The following is a 21,169-nucleotide window of genomic DNA, read 5'->3' on the forward strand; positions in this document are numbered from 1 at the left end:
TTTTGCTTTAGTTATTGTATTATCTTTAGCTATGTTATGAATGACTATTGTAAATGAACCTCTGAATTATAAAGCGCTGTAGAATATGTTGGCCCTATATAAATATAGATTATTATTATTATTATTATCTCTCCTTCTGTACTTGTTAGTGCCTTGTTTCTTGCTCATGCTTATTGCATTTATCTATATTTGCCCCCTTTTCACATGTAAAGCGCCATGGAATAAATGGCACTACAAAAATGTATAATAATAATAATAATAATAATAATAATAATAATTATTATTATTATTATTATTATTATTATTATTATTATTAGAGAAATATGTATTTTGGCCATGAAGTTATTTTTTATTATATTTTACTATACCGCTACTAGTTTCCACATTTTTTTAAATCAAATATACAGCATGATCATTCTTTTTTAACTTACAGAGGTTGATCATTACTTTTTTTACTGATGGTTTACTCTTAAGATAGGCCTTCAATATCTGATCAGTGGGGGCGCAACCCCATCAACCAGCTGTTACCGGCATCTCCAGCAGCCAGAAGTTCTCACATGCTTGCGGAACACAGCAGCTCCATCAAAACTATAGTGGCAGCGGCTACGTACTGCACATGTCTCCATATACTTGAATGGGGGGGGATCTGCAGTACCCAGCCATGGCCACTGTAGAAATGACTGAGTCGCCGCCAGTAACTGCTGGTGGCCCCAATTATCCCATTGATCAGATATTAATGGCCCATCCTTGATAGGCAAAAATAAAAAAAAAATAGTGTCCAACCCCTTTAAATTAGTATCTCCTGTAAAAAAAAAAAGAACCACTCAAAGCAAATAGTATCAGGATCCTAGAAAACAACCAAAAAAACAAAACGCAACAAGGATCCTTAAAATATAACTTTTAATATTTAAAGCTAAAAAAGTTTGTTCCAATATATGCAACAAAGGTATTACAAGTTATAACCCATGAAAGTCAGATACAAACTACCTTACCCTGTCTGGTAGCCTATTCTCAATCACTACCTGACAGCGGAGGTTGGCACCCTAAGTTTCTGCGGTAGGCGCCCCCGCTCCTCGACGACTGGCCCTAATAGCCCTAAATAGACCCTATATTCCCTAAAAAAGGCGTGTCAAATCTATCCACCCCAGAAAAAATGAAAGAAATATAAAAAATCAAAACACTACACAAATAAATTTTCTTGATCCGTCGAATCAGAGAGTCCCTTAAATAGGGATATTTGGAAATGTCACTGCCAAAGGGGTAGAAATAACACCCATGTCTCTTTAATCCAGAAAGATATCAGCGGGCCACACCATCACATATATATACTTCAGGGTGATCATGTGCTTCTGTACATTCAATGATGTTTCCCAAAAAGGGACGTATCCAGTATAAATACCCCCCAAAGAATGAAAGAAATATAAAAAATAAAAAAAACTACAAAAATAGAAATAAAAAATGAAAAAAATAAACACAGCAAAAAAACACAAAATTGTTGTCTGCCAGAGGAAAAAAGTCCCTTAAAGGGAAATAGTCCAAAATCACATCCCAATAAGTACAAATACCAATGTCTCGTTTATCCATAAAATATCAGCGAGCCACTCCATCCCGTATATTTTTACTTGCAAGAAGAAAAAAATAATAATAAGTATAATCCAGAAAGTAAATCCAAAATCAGTCCAATGACTCCCAAATAAATGGATTTCACAAGAGGACAGTGGCCCACCTCATACCAAAGACATCCCAGCAAAAAGAAAAAACAGAGGACCATCAAAGCCGGTTGAAAAAGTTGTCCCAAAGACACCCCATAGTTCAATACTGTATCCAACGCTTCTACTCATCTGCGTCCCAGAGGCGTTGTGGGTGGTGATGCGATCATCCAGCTCCGTTAAGACTTCTGCCGGGATGTCCTCCCTATTCTGCCCGACGCGTTTCCCCCCCGTGAAAATCCTGGGGGTTCATCAGGGGACATGGATCAATGCCACAGAGATGCATGCATCTTGATATCTCTGTGGCATTGATCCATGTCCCCTGATGAACCCCCAGGATTTTCACGGGGGGGAAACGCGTCGGGCAGAATAGGGAGGACATCCCGGCAGAAGTCTTAACGGAGCTGGATGATCGCATCACCACCCACAACGCCTCTGGGACGCAGATGAGTAGAAGCGTTGGATACAGTATTGAACTATGGGGTGTCTTTGGGACAACTTTTTCAACCGGCTTTGATGGTCCTCTGTTTTTTCTTTTTGCTGGGATGTCTTTGGTATGAGGTGGGCCACTGTCCTCTTGTGAAATCCATTTATTTGGGAGTCATTGGACTGATTTTGGATTTACTTTCTGGATTATACTTATTATTATTTTTTTCTTCTTGCAAGTAAAAATATACGGGATGGAGTGGCTCGCTGATATTTTATGGATAAACGAGACATTGGTATTTGTACTTATTGGGATGTGATTTTGGACTATTTCCCTTTAAGGGACTTTTTTCCTCTGGCAGACAACAATTTTGTGTTTTTTTGCTGTGTTTATTTTTTTCATTTTTTATTTCTATTTTTGTAGTTTTTTTTATTTTTTATATTTCTTTCATTCTTTGGGGGGTATTTATACTGGATACGTCCCTTTTTGGGAAACATCATTGAATGTACAGAAGCACATGATCACCCTGAAGTATATATATGTGATGGTGTGGCCCGCTGATATCTTTCTGGATTAAAGAGACATGGGTGTTATTTCTACCCCTTTGGCAGTGACATTTCCAAATATCCCTATTTAAGGGACTCTCTGATTCGACGGATCAAGAAAATTTATTTGTGTAGTGTTTTGATTTTTTATATTTCTTTCATTTTTTCTGGGGTGGATAGATTTGACACGCCTTTTTTAGGGAATATAGGGTCTATTTAGGGCTATTAGGGCCAGTCGTCGAGGAGCGGGGGCGCCTACCGCAGAAACTTAGGGTGCCAACCTCCGCTGTCAGGTAGTGATTGAGAATAGGCTACCAGACAGGGTAAGGTAGTTTGTATCTGACTTTCATGGGTTATAACTTGTAATACCTTTGTTGCATATATTGGAACAAACTTTTTTAGCTTTAAATATTAAAAGTTATATTTTAAGGATCCTTGTTGCGTTTTGTTTTTTTGGTTATCTCCTGTAAAAGTAATCATAAATATACATCCATATGATAATATCTATTTTAAATTATAAATTTTTAAACTTAATGTATGAACTAACGTAGAATGGGTATGAAATACATAGTAAGATGTCTCTATCATATGGCTCACCTCCTCTCTGTATCCAGTAATGTATCTGCATCTATGTACTGCCTCAGCAGTTCAATCATCTGCTCCAGCTTTTCCAGAAGAACGGAGGACAGAGTGCAGTCATCGTCATCTACATCTTCCCTGTTGTACAGGTTTGCTACAAAGCAGATCAATATATTATTGGCTTTCAGCTGTTTTATATAGATTTTATTGCTCGCTTAAAGAGCAAACTTTTTTTTGTTTTGTTTTTCATATATCTATAATACATATGAAAATAAGAAACTTTGTAACATAGCTTATCAGAGCAATCTGCTTTATTCTCTTCACTGACTGTTCTTTCACTCTCACTTCTTAGGTAAAATCTGTCTTCAGTAAATCACATTACTGAGATAGGAGACAGTTGGTGCTCATAAACTTCTATGGGGAGGAGCTAGAGGCACACACAAAAATTCTGCTGCAGGTGCTCCAGAAATGATACTTACAGGTCTCCAGAAAACTTTCTCAGCACCAATTGTCATCTATATCAGTAATGGGAAAATCTGGATTATGGAATGAAAATTAAAATAACAGTAAAGGGTATCTGTTAATATAATCAGCCCTCTCCAAATCGCATATATGGGCACCCAGGGCTTTGAAATGTAAATACATGGACATCTTTCAGATCTTCTATCTGTTGAGGAGAAACATCCAAAATGTCCTTTAAAGGGAACACAATTGCAAATATTGTCTCTGAAAGCAGTCATCAAAGCAAAAGGTGGCTACTTTGAAGAACCTAGAATATAAGACATAATTTCAGTTGTTTCACACTTTTTTGTTAAGTATATAATTCCACATGTGTTAATTCATAGTTTTGATGCCTTCAGTGTGAATGTAGTTTTCATAGTCATGAAAATACAGAAAAATCTTTAAATGAGAAGGTGTGTCCAAACTTTTGGTCTGTACTGTATGTGAACTCGTTTGACCTGGAGAATTATAATGGCGGGTGAGTTTTTGAGCATTTAGTGAATATGGTAAAAAAAAAAAAAAAAAATTCTCGTTTTCCAGTAAGCAACATGGTAAAATTAATGGTTTGGTTCAAAAGTACAACTCGTCTCACAAAAAGAAGCTCTCACATGGCCACATTGATGGAAAAAATAAAAAAGTTATGGCTCTGGAAAGAAAGGGAGCAAAAAAATGAAAAGTGAAAAATGGAAATACCCTTGGTCCTTAAGGGGTTAAACGACTGCTGACTGCTAAAGGTGTAAATCTAGCATTAGTCTGTAGGACTTGAATTGTGAACAATTTTTTAATGAACTTTTTAAGTCAACATTAGCTCATCAGAATGAACATCTATGTGGAAAGGTTTTAAAAGAGATCGAATAACGGTTGATTCAGAGTTCATCCCTGCTCATCCATACCTAACATGTGTTTCTCCTCATTGGAAAGCCCAATTTCTCCATCTTCTTCCTTATTTGGTGAGAGTTGATCATTCCCCAAATCTAATGCGGATTTAGTAGAGCTCTCCCCACATTTCACAGACGGGATACTTAGTATGGAGGAGTCTTCCACAAACATCTAGAATAAGACAGCGCATGTGAGTTTCAGTAAATTAATACCATACGTACCTCTCTGCCAATAACGCTTTGTGCTCCGCTTTACATTGCAACCATGTTATTAAACTCGTGAGAACATTTAGTCTACAGCATTTTTAATTAGGCTATAAAAATGAAACGGGAAAGTATGCAAGTGAATCTAATAACGAAAAACATGTGCAACTAATGTAAAAAGAAAACCTAAAACATGTAAATGGGTATCAGACTAGAAATGAAGTAGTAAAACCGATTTATAGACTGTAGGAAAAGAGATAGATGGAGAAATGAACAGATGGAAACAAGAACAGATATAGAAGCACATAATCTCCACACTACAATTCTACTATTATTGTACGCTCCCATCTCCATATATAAAGCAGTCGAGATTCAACCTGTGGGCAAGTCCAAGCCTGTGCGCATATACCCTTAGAAAGGCAAAATATGAAAATTAAAGGACCCTCAACAAAGCAATGAATACTCTACTGTTAGCTAAGCTCACTTGGGACGTGGGGATTGGCAGGTACTGTATTTCTTTTTCATTTTTAACTTAGCTAATTTTATTTGGGGTGCATTTCTTTCTGGTACACAAATAATTGCTGCATGGCTCTTCCTTCCTTCTAATCTTAAAGGAAAGGTGCCGGGATTTTAATTTTTGTATTAATAATAATTGATTATACAATCAATTATTTTAAATACAAAATTAAATTAACTACTTTTATAGTTTTTCATTTAATGACTTATGTTTGCCACTGGGGCTGCCATTTTCATTAGTGTAGGCGTAAGTGTCTGGACACGACACTTGCACCCCTCACTTACGGCAGCAATGGGCATAGATGCCAATGGTCAGCCTCCGACCGCATCTCTTGCATTGAGGCAGTTCCTCCTGCCTCATAGCTGTGACCTGGGCACGCCCTCCTGGGCTGTCCAACTCACAGCTGTGGGATGAGATTGCGGCCATTTTGTTGTAGCCCGCAGGGTATGCTGTGGGCTTTATTTTCCCGTCATTGCACACACTGCTCAGTGCGTGCGATGACAGGAGTTGCTGGTAAGACCACCAGTTAGAGCACTACAGGGTCATGCTGTCACATGTCCGCGTGACCCCGCAGCTGTGATTGTCACCTGTGGTAACCCTACTGCTGGTACTGTCGGTCACAGCACTGCAGGATCATGCTGGCAGATGTCAGCGTTATCCCGGTGCTGACTGTGATCCGCAGCGGTGACCTGCGGTATAAAAGCAGGCATGGGCCGATTAAACTACTGCTCCCATCGGGCTATGTCTGTTGTCACTGATAAAATTGACAGCAGGTGCCGCTGAAGGGAGAGTAGAATCATCTGCGGGCACCTGTGCTCACTGTTAAAAAGAAAAAAGTTACATTACATACATATGCACATAAAAATAAAAAAAATTATACTCGCCCAATCCCCGATGCCCTCGTCTCCTAGAAATAATGTCAAATAATAAACTAACATATACTCACCTGTCCACCGTAGTCCACGTAATCCCGAGTGTCCCACGGCGATCTCATATGTAGAACACCGCTCTACCCAGCTGGCGGCGATATAATGACAGGAGGTAATCGCTCCTGCAGTGTTTCACTGCACTGCTGTGAGAGTTCACCGGAGTTAGCTCCGGTGCTCTCACTTACAGCAATGCTGCGTGAGAACTTTCCCAGGCAGCAGTAGTGCCATAAGGTAGATCACCGGAACTGAACAACTGATGATCTCCGGTGTGCTCTCACGGCGGCTCAGTTATACACTGCTGGAGCACTCACCTCCTGTCATTGTATCACTGGCTGTCTTTGAGAGCAGTCACATCACTGATGTGACAGCTCTCAAAGTGATCAGGATCATCATGGGTCATTATAGATTTTCTTCTCTGCAGACAGGTGAGGAATATTGTGGTTTATTATTTTATTTTTGTTGCAGGAGACGTTGGTTTCGGTGGATTATACGTTTGGTACGTATGGTTTAATTAAGATTATTATAGGAGTCTGTGTCATTATTTCAAATAAAGGACTTTATTCTGGGTGTCTGTGTTTTTATACAATATCACTATGGGGTTACTAATGGATAGATGTCTTAAAGACGCCTCTCCATTACTAACCTCGGGGCTTGATGTCAGTTGATATTACAAAGGTGACATCAACCCTACAAATATGTACAAGACCATATAATGAGAAGAAAAATGATGCAGCACTCACCCTTGCGCTTCTTCCAAGTGTGCTCTTTATTCAGCAAAACATACTATGCATAGTATGAACCGGCATACGCAGTGATCTGTGAGGGAGCGGGAGTGAGGAGAGACCGGACGACAGCTGTTTCGCGCTACGGCGCTTCTACAGGTCCAAGGGAGACCTCATCTGTCCTTCTGAAACAGATCGTTTAAGCGAAACTCCAATTGCGCTATAGTGAAGCTCTGTGCCGATCATCTTTCTGTTTCTTGGTATAACGAAGTTCTACAAATATGTACCCAGCTTTCCACCGCTACAGAGTAAGTGAGAAGAGCAAGTCTAAGCACAAGATTTGGCGCATCTTATAGATGCGCCTTTTCTGGGATAGCTGAGAGCTGATGCTTTTAGATGGGGGGGGCAATATGAATGGTCCCTTCCTAGGCTATTAATATCAGCCTCCAGATGTCTACATAGTCTTTGCTGGTTATTAATTATAGGGGGACCCCATGTCATTTTTGGGGGGGTCCTTCACTTTAATAGCCAGTAAAGGCTAAGTATACAGCTGTGAGCTGATGTAGCCTGGGAAGCTCCATAGGTATTACCCCCTTCCCAGGCTATAAACATCTGCCCCCAGCCATCAGCTTTCCCTCTGCTGGTTATTAAAATTAAGCAGGAGCTCACACAAATTTTTTAAATTTTGTTTTAATCTTTATATTTAAGAGTTGCTGTCTGGTTAAAGCCTATGTACATTTGTTCTGTTAACGCTACTACATAGGCTGGTGACAATGTGTGCATAGGTTTGTGTGTATTTATGTTTACTTATCGGCTTAGTAATGAGGGTGTTGGGGCTAAGTGTGAGTGAGCGTGAGCATGTCAGTGTGAGCATGACAGTGTGCATGTGAGCGTATGCATGTGCGCATGAGTCTGAGCGTGAGTCTGAGCGTGTGTCTGAGCGTGAGCGTGTGCATGAGCATGTGAGCGTGAGTCTGAGTGTGTACATGAGAGCGTAACTGTGAAAGTGTGAGCGTGAGTGTGTGAGCGACAGTGAGAGCATGAGTGTAAGTCTGAGTGTGTGCGTGTGTGCTTGAGAGTGTGATTGTGTGAGTGTGAGCATGGCAGCGTGAGTGTGAAAGTGTGAGTGTGTGTGAGCATGAGCGTGTGAGCGTGAGTGTCAGCGTGTGAGTGTGTGAGCGTGAGTGGGAAAGTGTGAGCGTGTACATGAGCACGAGAGTGTGTAAGAGTGTGAGTGTGAGCATGAGTGTGTGAGCGTGAGTGGGAAAGTGTGAGCGTGTACATGAGCACGAGAGTGTGTAAGAGTGTGAGTGTGTGAGTGTGAGCATGAGTGTGTGAGCGTGAGTGTGAAAGTGTGAGCGTGTGAGCTTGTGCGTGTGTGGTGCCCCAGGGTCCTGGTCGTCACAGTGGCATTGCTTTCCCCTCGAAGGAGAGTGATGTCACGCTTGGAAGCGATAAAGGATATCTTTCACCAGGTAATCACATACACACAACATGTTCACACTCCAGGCCAGAAGGAGGAGCTCTAAACCTGGTTTAGGGTGACCTCCCCTATAAATACATTCTGGTCTGGAGGGAAAGGGAGATTTCAGTCAGACTGTCAGAGGACAGGGAAGAGGGCAGACAGACAGAGTGTCAGAAGGTCTGAAGGGGCCATGTAGTCTGAGGTACTACAGCTCCTGGAGAAAAGAGAACTTAGAAAGAACGAACAACTTGTGGAAAGTGTGCAGGAGAGTGATACCAGCGGAGCAAAGCATTGCATTAGCTACTTCCCTGGCTGGCACAGATTCCGGTAACTGGAAGACCGTGGCCGTGCTGAACTCTAAGTGGCATAGCTGAAACCGGCAGAACAGCTGAACTTCAAGTTACCTGTCCGCCTTTACACCCAGGAGACATAGTGATAATTATAGGGCCCAGGTCGTGATAGAGACCCTATAAAAAGGCCTGCTGCACCTGTCAAATGGGTTGTGTCCTAACCTTTATGGGGGACAGAGAGGAACTCTGAGGACCCTACCAGAAGCCATAGGCAGTAAGGGACTACTGAAGCGATGGCCGATGGACCACCATGGTGCAGGAAGACTACCGTACACAAGATGAGGTGCAAGCAACAAAGGGTAGATTTATTGGAAGGCAAGGAATGAAGTGGATGAGGAAGATGCAAACAGGAGTATGCAATGGCAAAAGATAATTTACAAGAGTTATATTCTTTAGCTTGTCCGTAAAATAGCACGGTGCTCAAACTTTTACAGACTCAATATATATCACACAAGTAAATGCAAACAATAAACAAAGAATAATGCTACTCTACGTATAAACTCCCTGGCTTTTACTAAGCAGGCCTCACGGCTGCCGTGTTCTGACTACTGAAGCCTACACTAGGCCCTGACATGTGCACAAAACAGGAACAAACTTACGGTGATGTTGGGGACTCAAATCCAGTCCCGGGCGGCCCCCAGCAGTCTAGTACGGTGGTGGGCACGGCTTTCTACCAGCTCCATGAAACGTGGTCTTCTCCTTGCTTCGGGGTCCTGGAGGTGCTCCTGGAAACTGTAAATCCCTTTCTCGGTATCTTCGTAGCTTCTCAAACTCACACAGGACATCCACTCTTGCTGCACCAGGAAAAGTCTGTCAGATTTCACAAGTCCACTCCGTTCAGGCTGTGGGTGCTCTCTTGCAGCTATCAGCACAAAGTTCTCTCTGCAGCAGCTTCAGTTCTCACACGTTGATCAGGCTCCACCCCCACCCTCTGCTCAGTCCAGTTCATTCACACAGTCTATTGCAGGGAAGAAGCAGAACATTCTATCATGCCAGACAAGGGGGTGCAGTCTCTTAAAGTGACAGCGTGTTCCTTACTGTCCATAACAGCACCACCCTCTTACATGCCTCCCTTCTTAATGATGGTCGTCCTCAGCCATCACAGCTTCAAGGTCAAAGTGTAATGAAGGAACGTGCAATGCAGAAACAGCACCTATAGAAGAGGCAACAAAGTTGGAAAAACAGACAGAGCACACTGTTCTACATATCAGACTGGTGGAACCCCTGCATTAGACCTCTGGGATCTCCATAGCTCTTGGCTTTCAGGCAAAGCTTGTCTATCTTCCAGAGGAACACTTGCTGCAGGAGTCATCGTGGGCTCCTGTCTGGTCTCGCCCTCGCGTGGCAGTACTGGTACATCCATGGGATTACCGTCTCTGTTCGGCTGAGGACCCCCTACTGTGTCAGGGACGGTCCACCACTCGTCATCGATTTCACCATCAGGCATGACAGATTCAGGAAGTGGAGTAGCGCCTTCAGGCGACAATGGCATAGAACAGATCTCAGACTGGCAGGGCAGCAGCATATTTCTGTGAAGTACTCTAGGGGCGGACTCCCCACTCTCAATCTGCACCTTGTAGACAGGGCCATTAGCATACACTCGCTCAATTACTCTGTAAGGCTGTACTTCCCATCTCTCACTTAGTTTTCCCTTGTGGCATTTCTCCCTGACTAATACTCGGTCTCCGGGTTGGAGTGGTAACTCTTCATGCAGTTTACTGCCCGTATGTTCTTTTTCTTGCAGCTGCTGACCTGCCAACCACCGTATCGTTTGTAATCTTTGCCGATGCTCTTTCACCCATGAGGTGACAGTTCGCTCCATCAGCTCCTCTGGCTGTTCCAAATTCAGCTCAATGATCTCTCGTCCAGCTCTTCCAAATAGCAGTAGATAGGGGGTATAACCCCTGGAGGAGTGGACCCGATTGTTGTAGGTCCAGACCAACTCAGGCAGGTAGTCTGGCCAACACGCCTTCTTATCCTCCTCCAACGTTCTCAGCATTTGAAGTAAGGTTCAGTTGAAGCGGTCACATTCTCCATTGCCTTGAGGATGGTAAGGGGTGGTCCAGGACCACTCGATGCCATACATACAATACAGTTCTTCCATCACCTTGCCTTGGAAACATGCGCCTTGGTCGGAGTGGATGCGCTTTGGGAACCCATACACCCGTATGAAGTCTTGACAGATGGCTCACGCTGCCGTTTCCGCAGTCTGATCTCTAGTCGGGGTGACTACTGCGAACTTAGAGAAATGATCGGTCATCACCAAACAGTACTGTAGCCCCCGGACCGAGTGTCCCATGAGGAGATAGTCAATCATCAAGACTTCTAGCGGCTCCTTAGTTTGTATGGTCTGGATGGGTGCCCTCTGTTCGGTACTCTTAATGAGGTCACATACTTGACATTGCCGGCAAACCTCTCCCACCACAGACTACAACCAGGGGGCAATACACATACCACTGTAACAATTGGTAGGTCTTTGTGGGCCCAAAGTGAGCTCCAAATTTGGGGGCTTCTTTAGCTACTTCTTGAGCCAATCTTCCTAGGATGACCACCTGCCACCTCACTTCCATATCTTTTGACTGTTGTCTATTACGATATAGCACTGACTCTCGCACACCCAGTCTATCCCACTGGTGTAACACACTCTTCATTTCAGAGTCCAGATCATCTCTCTCTTGTTTGCCAGGATTCCGCTTCTGAGTTAACCACCATTTTATCTGTCTCAGCCCTTCGTCTTCATCCTGAACAAGTCCCCACTCCTCATTGGTTCTCCCCAGAGACCGGGGTAATGCGCAGGCCTCCCTTCTTGACTGGGCCGCAACTGGGGGCTTAAACTTACGAAAGTCTAGGGTTTCCTCCTCTTCGAGTTGCTCATCGAGATCCCCCATTGGAGTCTACACAGTCACTCTTGACAGCCCATCAGCATTTCCGTTTTCGGTAGCAGAGCGATAACGGATGGTAAAGTCAAACTTGGCTAGGCGAGACACCCACCGTTGTTCTAAGGCCCCCAATTTAGCATTCTCAAGGTGGGCCAGGGGATTATTATCTGTTCAAACTTGAATCTTTGTCCCTGTCAGGAAGCCCACAAACTTCTCTGTCATGGCCCACACCAGGGCCAGGAGCTCTAACCGAAAGGAGCTGTAATTGTGAGGTTTCTTTCGCTGTCTCGCAGGGACCTGCTGGCATACCCAATGACTCTCTCATGTCCATTCTGTATCTGAGCAAGTACTGCACTGAGTCCATGAAGGCTACCATCTGTGTACAACAGGAACGGTTGATCGAAGTCTGTGTAGGCCAAAATTGGGTCTACGGTAAGGGCATTCTTTATAGCCTGGAAGACCTCATCTTGTTTCTGGGCCCAAGGGATGTACTGGGTCTTTGGGACTCCAGCAGTCCCCCTGAGCAGCTCATTGAGAGGACCCACCACCTTCGCGAAGTCTTTAACGAACTGGCGGTAGTACCCGGCGAGCCCCAGAAAGGCCTGGAGTTCTCTCACTGTTCGAGGGATTGGCCACTTCTGGATAGCAGCCACTTTTTCTGGTGAGGGTAGAACTCCATCTTGTGACACTATGTGGCCTAGGTACTTGATCTCTCTCTTGAAAAGGTGGCACTTCTTTGGCTTCACCTTCAGGTTATGAGCCTCAGTCTTCCGAGTACCTGACCAAGCTGGGTAAGGTGTTCTTCGAATGAGGCCGAAAACACAATTATGTCATCCAGATCAATCAGGGTAGCCTCAAAATTTAAGTCTCCCAAACACTTTGCCATCAGCCGTTGAAAGGTGCCCAGAGCATTGGAGAGCCCGAAGGGCATCCGGTTAAACTCGAACAGCCCCATAGGGAGGATGAAGATGGTTTTATCTTTGTCTTTCTCTGCCACGGCTACTCGCCAATATCCACTTGCTAGGTCCAGGGTGGAGAAGCTCATCTTGGGCGGGATCTGCTGGTATCATTCTCGAATTGGACGAGCTTCTCCAGTCGGTATCTCATGCGTGATGGCTTCAGTACAGCCGTAATCCTCGGCATGATGGGCAATTGCAGCCTGATTTTCCCACAGCATAGCTTCTATTGCTTGCACACGCTCAGGCCCAGAGTCTTCACATCCACTTCCATTTGATCAAGGATGACCCGTCCACTCCACTCCACCCCGGGGATGGTGTCCCTTCGGTCCCCGCAGCGACTGCTAGGGTCCACCCCGCACCTTTCGGCGATAAAGACATCTCCTTCTGACTCACCACTTCACCCTTATGTAGGTACACCAGGGCCAGATCTGTCCATCGTGGCAGGGTGACCTCCCCGGGGCCCACATTCAATGCTCTTATGGGGACGTGTCCTTGCTGGACTACAGCTATCGTACGAGCTATCATGACTTCTTGGTCCACTCCTCCGCCTACCACAGGCTGAACAATCACTTCCAACCCATTAAGGTTGCGATGCGTCCCCACTTGAAGGTATACTATAGTTTCTCGCTCGGGAGGCAGGATTACAGGTTCTTTACCAGGAGCCCTGATGTCCCCTACCATCTGATAGGATGGCACCCTATTCTGCGTCCCACAGACGCAGATCAGTCGTTGAAGGGCTTCTTGAGTGGGCTTATGTGTAGTAGCCTTCTTCCAATATCCAGGTCCCCGTTTGGTAAACATAATCTGATCGAGTTCACGTAGGATATTAATTCCCAGTACTACAGGCACATCTTCTTTGATAGGCTCAGGGACTAACAGGATCCCATTTCTCCCCACTTCTTGTCCACAGATTCAAATATTCATCCACACGACCCCTGTGACCGGGATCGGTTGTTGGTTGGCAGCAAACAACCGGATCAATGTCTCTTTTTCTGGCTTGGCCAGGGCCTGGAAATGCTGCTTGAAATAAGTTTCTGGCATTGTCGTCACTTGTGACCCGGTATCTATCAGTCAATCCACTAGAACTCCCTCGAATTCAGCACGTATGATGGGACACCTAGCAATCAAGTGTTCGTTATGATATGGAGTGGCCTCTCTCCTCGCCTCCCCCGCAGAGTGCCGCACTACTGCGGGGGTTGGTAGTTTAACGGCGGCATCCGCTGGCCTTGAGTATAGTTCCGACAGTCTCTGGCAAGGTGCCCCCGTCCTCCACATTCCCAGCATTGGATGCCTCCTCCTCACCGGGGGGTACCTCGAGCCTGTCCTTGTGCCTCTGAAGCCTGATGGGAGGGGGCTTGCTCCCACTGATCCCTTATTGGTCCGACCAAAGAATGGTTGCGTGAGTACAGTGGGTCAGACTGTTGTAGTTCCCCCACTCTTCGCTCCATCTGGGTCAGTTTCTCTTGCACATTGACAAGGGACCGCTGTAAGTCTTGCACCACCTGGACCAGCACCTCCTGATGGTTTGGGTCCCCTCTGGTATTGGCGCCCTGGACACGCATCACCCCAGACGCCTAGCTCTCCTCTTTACTTCGGGCCACTGTTTCTGCCAGGATTTGACGAAAGAGCCGGATCTGCCCAGACCCGTTCTGACAGTGCTCGCCTCAAGGATGTGCTGTGCAGTCCCAGAATGAATTGATCCCAGAGTATCCGGTCTTTAGAGCCCATGCCGTAAAATCCATCTGCCTCCTTTCTCTGCACCTCTGCTAACACTTCTTGCAGTGCTGTTGCATACTGAGAAATTCTTTCTTCCCGCTGCAGCCTAGAAAAAAATTTGGCGAGAAGGTGTCCAGCGCTAGCAGTCTTGCCGTAGATCTCTTCCAGGAACTTCACTAGCTCCTTCAGTGTACTGCGGGTGAGTTCTGGTTGAAGGCAGACGTTTCTACGGGCTTCTCCCTCTACGGCAGTTAAAGCAATGTCCGCTTTGTGGTCTGGACTGATGTTATAAATCTTCAGGGTGCTTTGCAGCTGGGATGCTCAGTTGGACAGTGGCATATTATTGCCGTCAAGCCTTGGTAACACACTAAATATGGTGCCCATAGGGAGTGTCCTTGCAGGGGTTCTACCAATGCCCACAGCATCTCCATTAACATTCCCGCCATTGCTATCTGCTGCCTCCATCTTGGTGACAGTACCCTGCTCACAGCGCTACTTGAAGCGATGGCCGGGGGACCACCACGGTGCATGAAGACTACCGTACACAAGATGAGGTGCAAACAACAAAGGGTAGATGCAAACAGGGGTATGCAATGGCAAAAGATAATTTACAAGAGTTATATTCTTTAGCTTGTCTGTAAAATAGCATGATGCTCTAACTGGTACAGACTCAATATATATCACACAAGTGAATGCAAACAATAAACAAAGAATAAAGGCTACTTTACGTATAACCTCCCTGGCCTTTACTAAGCAGGCCTTACGTCTGCCATGTTCTGAATACTTAAGCCTACACTAGGCCCTGACATGTGCACAAAACAGGAACAAGCTCACGGTGATGTTGGGGACTCAAATCCAGTTCCGGGGCCCCCAGCAGTCTAGTACGGTGGTGCGCACGGCTTTCTGCCAGCTCTGTGAAACGTGGTCTTCTCCTTGCTTCAGGGTCCTGGAGGTGTTCCTGGAAACTGTAAATCCCTTTCTCGGCATCTTCGTGGTTTCTCAAACTCACATAGGACAACGACTCTTGCTGCCAGATTTCACAAGTCCACTGCGTTCAGGCTGTGGGTCCTCTCTTGCAGCTATCAGCACAAAGTTCTCTCTGCAGCAGCTTCAGTTCTCACATGCTGATCAGGCTCCACCCCCACCCTCTGCTTAGTCCAGTTCATTCACACAGTCTATTGCAGTGGAGAAGCAAAACATTCCATCACTGTTATGATACGGTGGTCTAGGAGCAACATGGAACGAGCTCTGAAGGACTTGGTAACTGTACTGACCGCAGTCCCTAAGCTCAACACAACACTAGAAGCAGCCGTGGAATGCTCCTAACTCTCCCTAGGCATCTTGTCACAGCCTAAGAGCTAACTACCCCTAAAGAAAGAAGCAGGAAAGCTATCTTGCCTCAGAGAAAATCCCCAAAGGATAGATTAGCCCCCCATAAATAATGACTGTGAGTGGAGAGGGAAAAGACATACACAGAAAGAAACCAGGATGAGCACAGGAGGCCAGTCTAGCTAAATAGATAGGACAGGATGGAATACTGTGCGGTCAGTATAAAACACTACAAAAATCCACGCAGAGTTTACAAAAAAATCTCCACACCTGACTAAAGGTATGGAGGGCAAATCTGCCTCCCAGAGCTTCCAGCAAGACAGAATTAATTCACACTGATAAGCTGGACAAACATAGAAAGCACAGAATGGATAAGTCCACAATCTATGGACAGAAAAGAGCAAGCAAAAACTTAGCTTAGCTGAACTGGTCAGGATAACAGGGAACTCCAAAGAGATGTGAATCCAACCAGGAACCATTTACAAGTGGCACTGGCTGAAGAAAGAGCCAGACTTAAATAGCCGAGCAGAAGAGATGATAAGTGGAGGCAGCTGATGACAGCTAACTCCAAGGAGCAGCCATACCACTAGAAACCACAAGAGGGAGCCCAAGAGCAGAACTCACAAAAGTGCCACTTACAACCACCGGAGGGAGCCCAAGAGCGGAATTCACAACAGTACCCCCCCTTCCTTGAGGAGGGGTCACCGAACCCTCACCAGAGCCCCCAGGCCGATCAGGACGAGCCAAGTGAAAAGCACGAACCAAATCGGTGGCATGGACATCGGAGGCAACAACCCAAGAATTATCATCCTGGCCATAACCCTTCCACTTGACAAGATACTGAAGCCTCCGCCTCGAAAAACGAGAATCCAAAATCTTCTCAACCTCATATTCCAACTCTCCCTCAACCAACACCGGGGCAGGAGGGTCAACCGAGGGAACAACGGGCACCACATATCTCCGCAACAAAGATCTATGGAAAACATTATGAATGGCAAAAGAGGCAGGAAGAGCCAAACGAAAAGACACCGGATTAATAATTTCAGAAATTTTATAAGGACCAATAAACCGAGGCTTAAACTTAGGAGAAGAAACCTTCATAGGAACATGACGAGAAGACAACCAAACCAAATCCCCCACACGAAGCCGGGGACCAACACACCGACGGCGGTTAGCAAAACGTTGAGCCCTTTCCTGAGACAACGACAAATTGTCCACCACATGAGTCCAAATCTGCTGCAGCCTGTCCACCACAGAATTAACACCAGGACAATCAGAAGGCTCAACCTGCCCAGAAGAAAAACGAGGATGAAAACCAAAATTACAAAAGAAAGGTGAAACCAAAGTAGCCGAACTAGCCCGATTATTAAGGGCAAACTCGGCCAACGGCAAGAAAGCCACCCAATCATCCTGATCAGCAGACACAAAGCATCTCAAATAGGTCTCCAAGGTCTGATTAGTTCGCTCAGTTTGGCCATTAGTCTGAGGATGAAACGCCGAAGAAAAAGACAAATCAATGCCCATCCTGGCACAAAAGGCCCACCAAAATCTGGAGACAAACTGAGAACCTCTGTCAGACACAATATTCTCCGGAATGCCATGCAAATGAACCACATGCTGAAAAAATAATGGAACCAGATCTGAGGAGGAAGGCAACTTAGGCAAAGGTACCAGATGGACCATTTTAGAGAACCGGTCACAAACAACCCAGATAACAGACATCTTCTGGGAAACAGGAAGATCCGAAATAAAATCCATGGAAATATGCGTCCAGGGCCTCTCAGGGACCGGCAAAGGCAAAAGCAACCCACTAGTGCGGGAACAGCAAGGCTTGGCCCTGGCGCAAGTTCCACAGGACTGCACAAAAGCACGCACATCGCGCGACAAGGAAGGCCACCAAAAGGACCTAGCAACCAAATCTCTGGTACCAAAAATCCCAGGATGACCAGCCAACACTGAACAATGAACCTCAGAAATTACCTTACTTGTCCATCTATCAGGAACAAACAGCTTCCCCACTGGACAGCGGTCAGGCCTATCAGCCTGAAATTCCTGAAGCACCCGCCGCAAATCAGGGGAGATAGCAGAAAGAATCACCCCCTCCTTAAGAATACCAACCGGCTCAAGGACTCCAGGAGAATCAGGCGAAAAACTCCTAGAGAGTGCATCAGCCTTAACATTCTTAGATCCCGGAAGATACGAGACCACAAAATCAAAACGGGAGAAAAACAGGGACCATCGAGCCTGTCTAGGATTCAGCCGCTTGGCCGACTCGAGGTAAATCAGATTCTTATGATCGGTCAGGACCACAACACGGTGTTTAGCTCCCTCAAGCCAATGTCGCCACGCCTCAAACGCCCACTTCATAGCCAACAACTCCCGATTGCCGACATCATAATTGCATTCCGCAGGCGAAAACTTTCTGGAAAAAAAGCACACGGTTTCATCAAAGAACCATCAGACTCCCTCTGAGACAAAACGGCCCCTGCCCCAATCTCAGAAGTGTCGACCTCAACCTGAAAAGGAAGAGAAACATCTGGTTGACGCAACACAGGGGCAGAAGTAAATCGGCGTTTAAGCTCCTGAAAGGCCTCAACAGCCTCAGAGGACCAATTCGTCACATCAGCGCCTTTCTTCGTCAAATCAGTAAGGGGCTTAACCACACTGGAAAAGTTGGCAATGAAACGGCGATAGAAATTAGCAAAGCCCAAAACTTTTTGAAGACCCTTCACAGATGTGGGTTGGATCCAGTCATGAATAGCTTGGACCTTAACAGGATCCATTTCTATAGACGAGGGAGAAAAAATAAAACCCAAAAAAGAGACCTTCTGAACTTCGAATAGGCACTTAGACCCCTTCGCAAATAAAGCATTATCACGAAGGATCTGGAACACCATCCTGACCTGCTTTACATGAGACTTCCAATCATCGGAAAAAATCTAAATATCATCCAAATATACGACCATGAATTTATCAAGATAATTGCGGAAAATATCATGCATGAAAGACTGGAACACAGATGGAGCATTAGAGAGCCCAAATGGCATCACAAGGTATTCAAAATGGCCTTCGGGCATATTAAATGCAGTTTTCCATTCGTCACCCTGTTTAATACGAACAAGATTATATGCCCCTCGGAGGTCAATCTTAGTAAACCAACTAGCCCCCTTAATCTGAGCAAACAAATCAGTAAGCAAAGGCAAGGGGTATTGGAATGTGACCGTGATCTTATTAAGAAGACGATAATCAATACAGGGTCTCAAGGAGCCATCCTTCTTAGCAACAAAAAAGAAACCCGCACCCAATGGTGACGAAGAGGGCCAAATATGCCCTTTCTCCAAAGATTCCTTAACATAGCTCCGCATGGGGGCATGCTCTGGCACAGACAGATTGAAAAGTCGGCCCTTAGGGAACTTACAACCAGGAATCAAGTTAATAGCACAATCACAGTCCCTATGTGGAGGAAGGGAACTGGACTTGGGCTCATCAAATACATCCTGGAAATCCGACAAAAACTCAGGGACCTCAGAAGAGGGGGAAGAGGAAATTGACATCAAAGGAACGTCACTATGTACTCCTTGACAACCCCAACTAGTCACCGACATAGTTTTCCAATCCAGCACCGGATTATGTTCCTGTAACCATGGAAATCCCAGCACAACAACATCATGCAGGTTATGCAACACCAGAAAACGGCAATCTTCCTGATGTGCAGGAGCCATGTACATAGTCATCTGTGTCCAGTACTGAGGTTTATCCTTGGCCAAGGGTGTAGCATCAATGCCCCTCAAAGGAATAGGGCTCTGCAAAGGCTGCAAGGAAAAACCACAGCGCCTGGCGAATTCTAAGTCCATTAAGTTCAGGGCAGCGCCTGAATCCACAAATGCCATGACAGAAAAGGACGACAATGAGCAAATCAGGGTCACAGATAAGAGAAATTTAGGCTGTATAGTACTAATGGTAACAGACCTAGCGATTCTCTTAGTACGCTTAGGGCAATCAGACATAACATGAGCCGAATCACCACAGTAAAAACACAGCCTATTCTGACGTCTGAATTCCTGCCGTTCTAATTCTAGTCAAAATCCTATCACATTGCATAGGTTCAGGACTTTGCTCAGAGGATACTGCCATATGGTGCACAGCTTTGCGCTCGCGCAGACGCCGATCAATCTGAATGGCTAGAGACATAGATTTGCTCAAACCGGCAGGCGTAGGAAAGCCCACCATAACATCTTTAAGGGTTTCAGAAAGACCTTTTCTGAAAATAGCAGCCAGAGCCTCTTCATTCCATTTAGTGAGCATAGACCATTTTCTAAATTTCTGGCAGTATAACTCTGCCGCTTCCTGACCTTGACACAAGGCCAACAGGGTTTTTTCTGCATGATCCACAGAATTAGGTTCGTCATACAATAATCCGAGCGCTTGAAAAAAATACATCTACATTCAATAATGCCGGATCCCCTGTTTCAAGAAAAAAAGCCCAGTCTTGAGGGTCACCACGCAGCAAGGATATGATGATTTTTACTTGCTGAATGGGATCACCAGAAGAACGGGGTTTCAAAGCAAAAAACAATTTGCAGTTATTTTTAAAGTTCAAAAACTTGGATCTGTCCCCAAAAAACAAATCAGGAGTAGGAATTCTGGGCTCTAAAGCCGGAGTCTGGACAACATAGTCCTGAATACTCTGTACTCTTGCAGCAAGTTGATCCACACGAGAAAACAAACCCTGAACATCCATGCCAAAGCATATATCCTGAACCACCCAGATATCAAGAGGAAAAAAAAAAGACAAACCAAAGCACAGAAAAAAAAAATAGTTCAGAACTTTCTTTTCCTTCTTTTGAGATGCATTTAATTCATTTTTGGCCACTTGTACTGTTATGATACGGTGGTCTAGGAGCAACATGGAACGAGCTCTGAAGGACGTGGTAACTGTACTGAACGCAGTCCCTAAGCTCAACACAACACTAGAAGTAGCCGTGGAATGCTCCTAACTCTCCCTAGTAGTGTTGAGCGATACCGTCCGATACTTGAAAGTATCGGTATCGGATAGTATCGGCCGATACCCGAAAAATATCGGATATCGCCGATACCGATATCCGATACCAATACAAGTCAATGGGACACCAAGTATCGGAAGGTATCCTGATGGTTCCCAGGGTCTGAAGGAGAGGAAACTCTCCTTCAGGCCCTGGGATCCATATTAATGTGTAAAATAAAGAATTAAAATAAAAAATATTGATATATTCACCTCTCCGGCGGCCCCTGGACATCACGCTGGTAACCGGCAGGCTTCTTTGTTTAAAATGCGCGCGTTTAGGACCTGCGAATGACGTCCCGGCTTCTGATTGGTCGTGTGCCGCCCATGTGACCGCCACGCGACCAATCAGAAGCTGTGACGTCATTCGCAGGTCCTAAATTCCTAGAATTAGGAGTTTAGTGAATGATAATGACGGT

At 45.2% G+C, this 21,169-nt stretch overlaps 1 protein-coding gene across 1 annotated transcript in view; it reads right to left on the reverse strand.

The window, feature by feature from the left end:
• The window catches only part of LOC138637623 (dynein axonemal heavy chain 5-like), a 569,265-nt gene that overhangs the window by 485,149 nt on the left and 62,947 nt on the right, over positions 1–21,169 (reverse strand). The window contains exons 12-13 of the mRNA XM_069726456.1: positions 4,655–4,811; positions 3,279–3,414 (exon numbers count right to left, since the gene is read on the reverse strand). Of these exons, the coding sequence (XP_069582557.1) occupies positions 3,279–3,414; positions 4,655–4,811 (293 nt within the window). The remainder of the gene's footprint in view (positions 1–3,278; positions 3,415–4,654; positions 4,812–21,169) is intronic.

The sequence above is a fragment of the Ranitomeya imitator genome, chromosome 5, assembly GCF_032444005.1.
Source record: "Ranitomeya imitator isolate aRanImi1 chromosome 5, aRanImi1.pri, whole genome shotgun sequence".
NCBI classification, from domain to species: domain Eukaryota; kingdom Metazoa; phylum Chordata; class Amphibia; order Anura; family Dendrobatidae; genus Ranitomeya; species Ranitomeya imitator.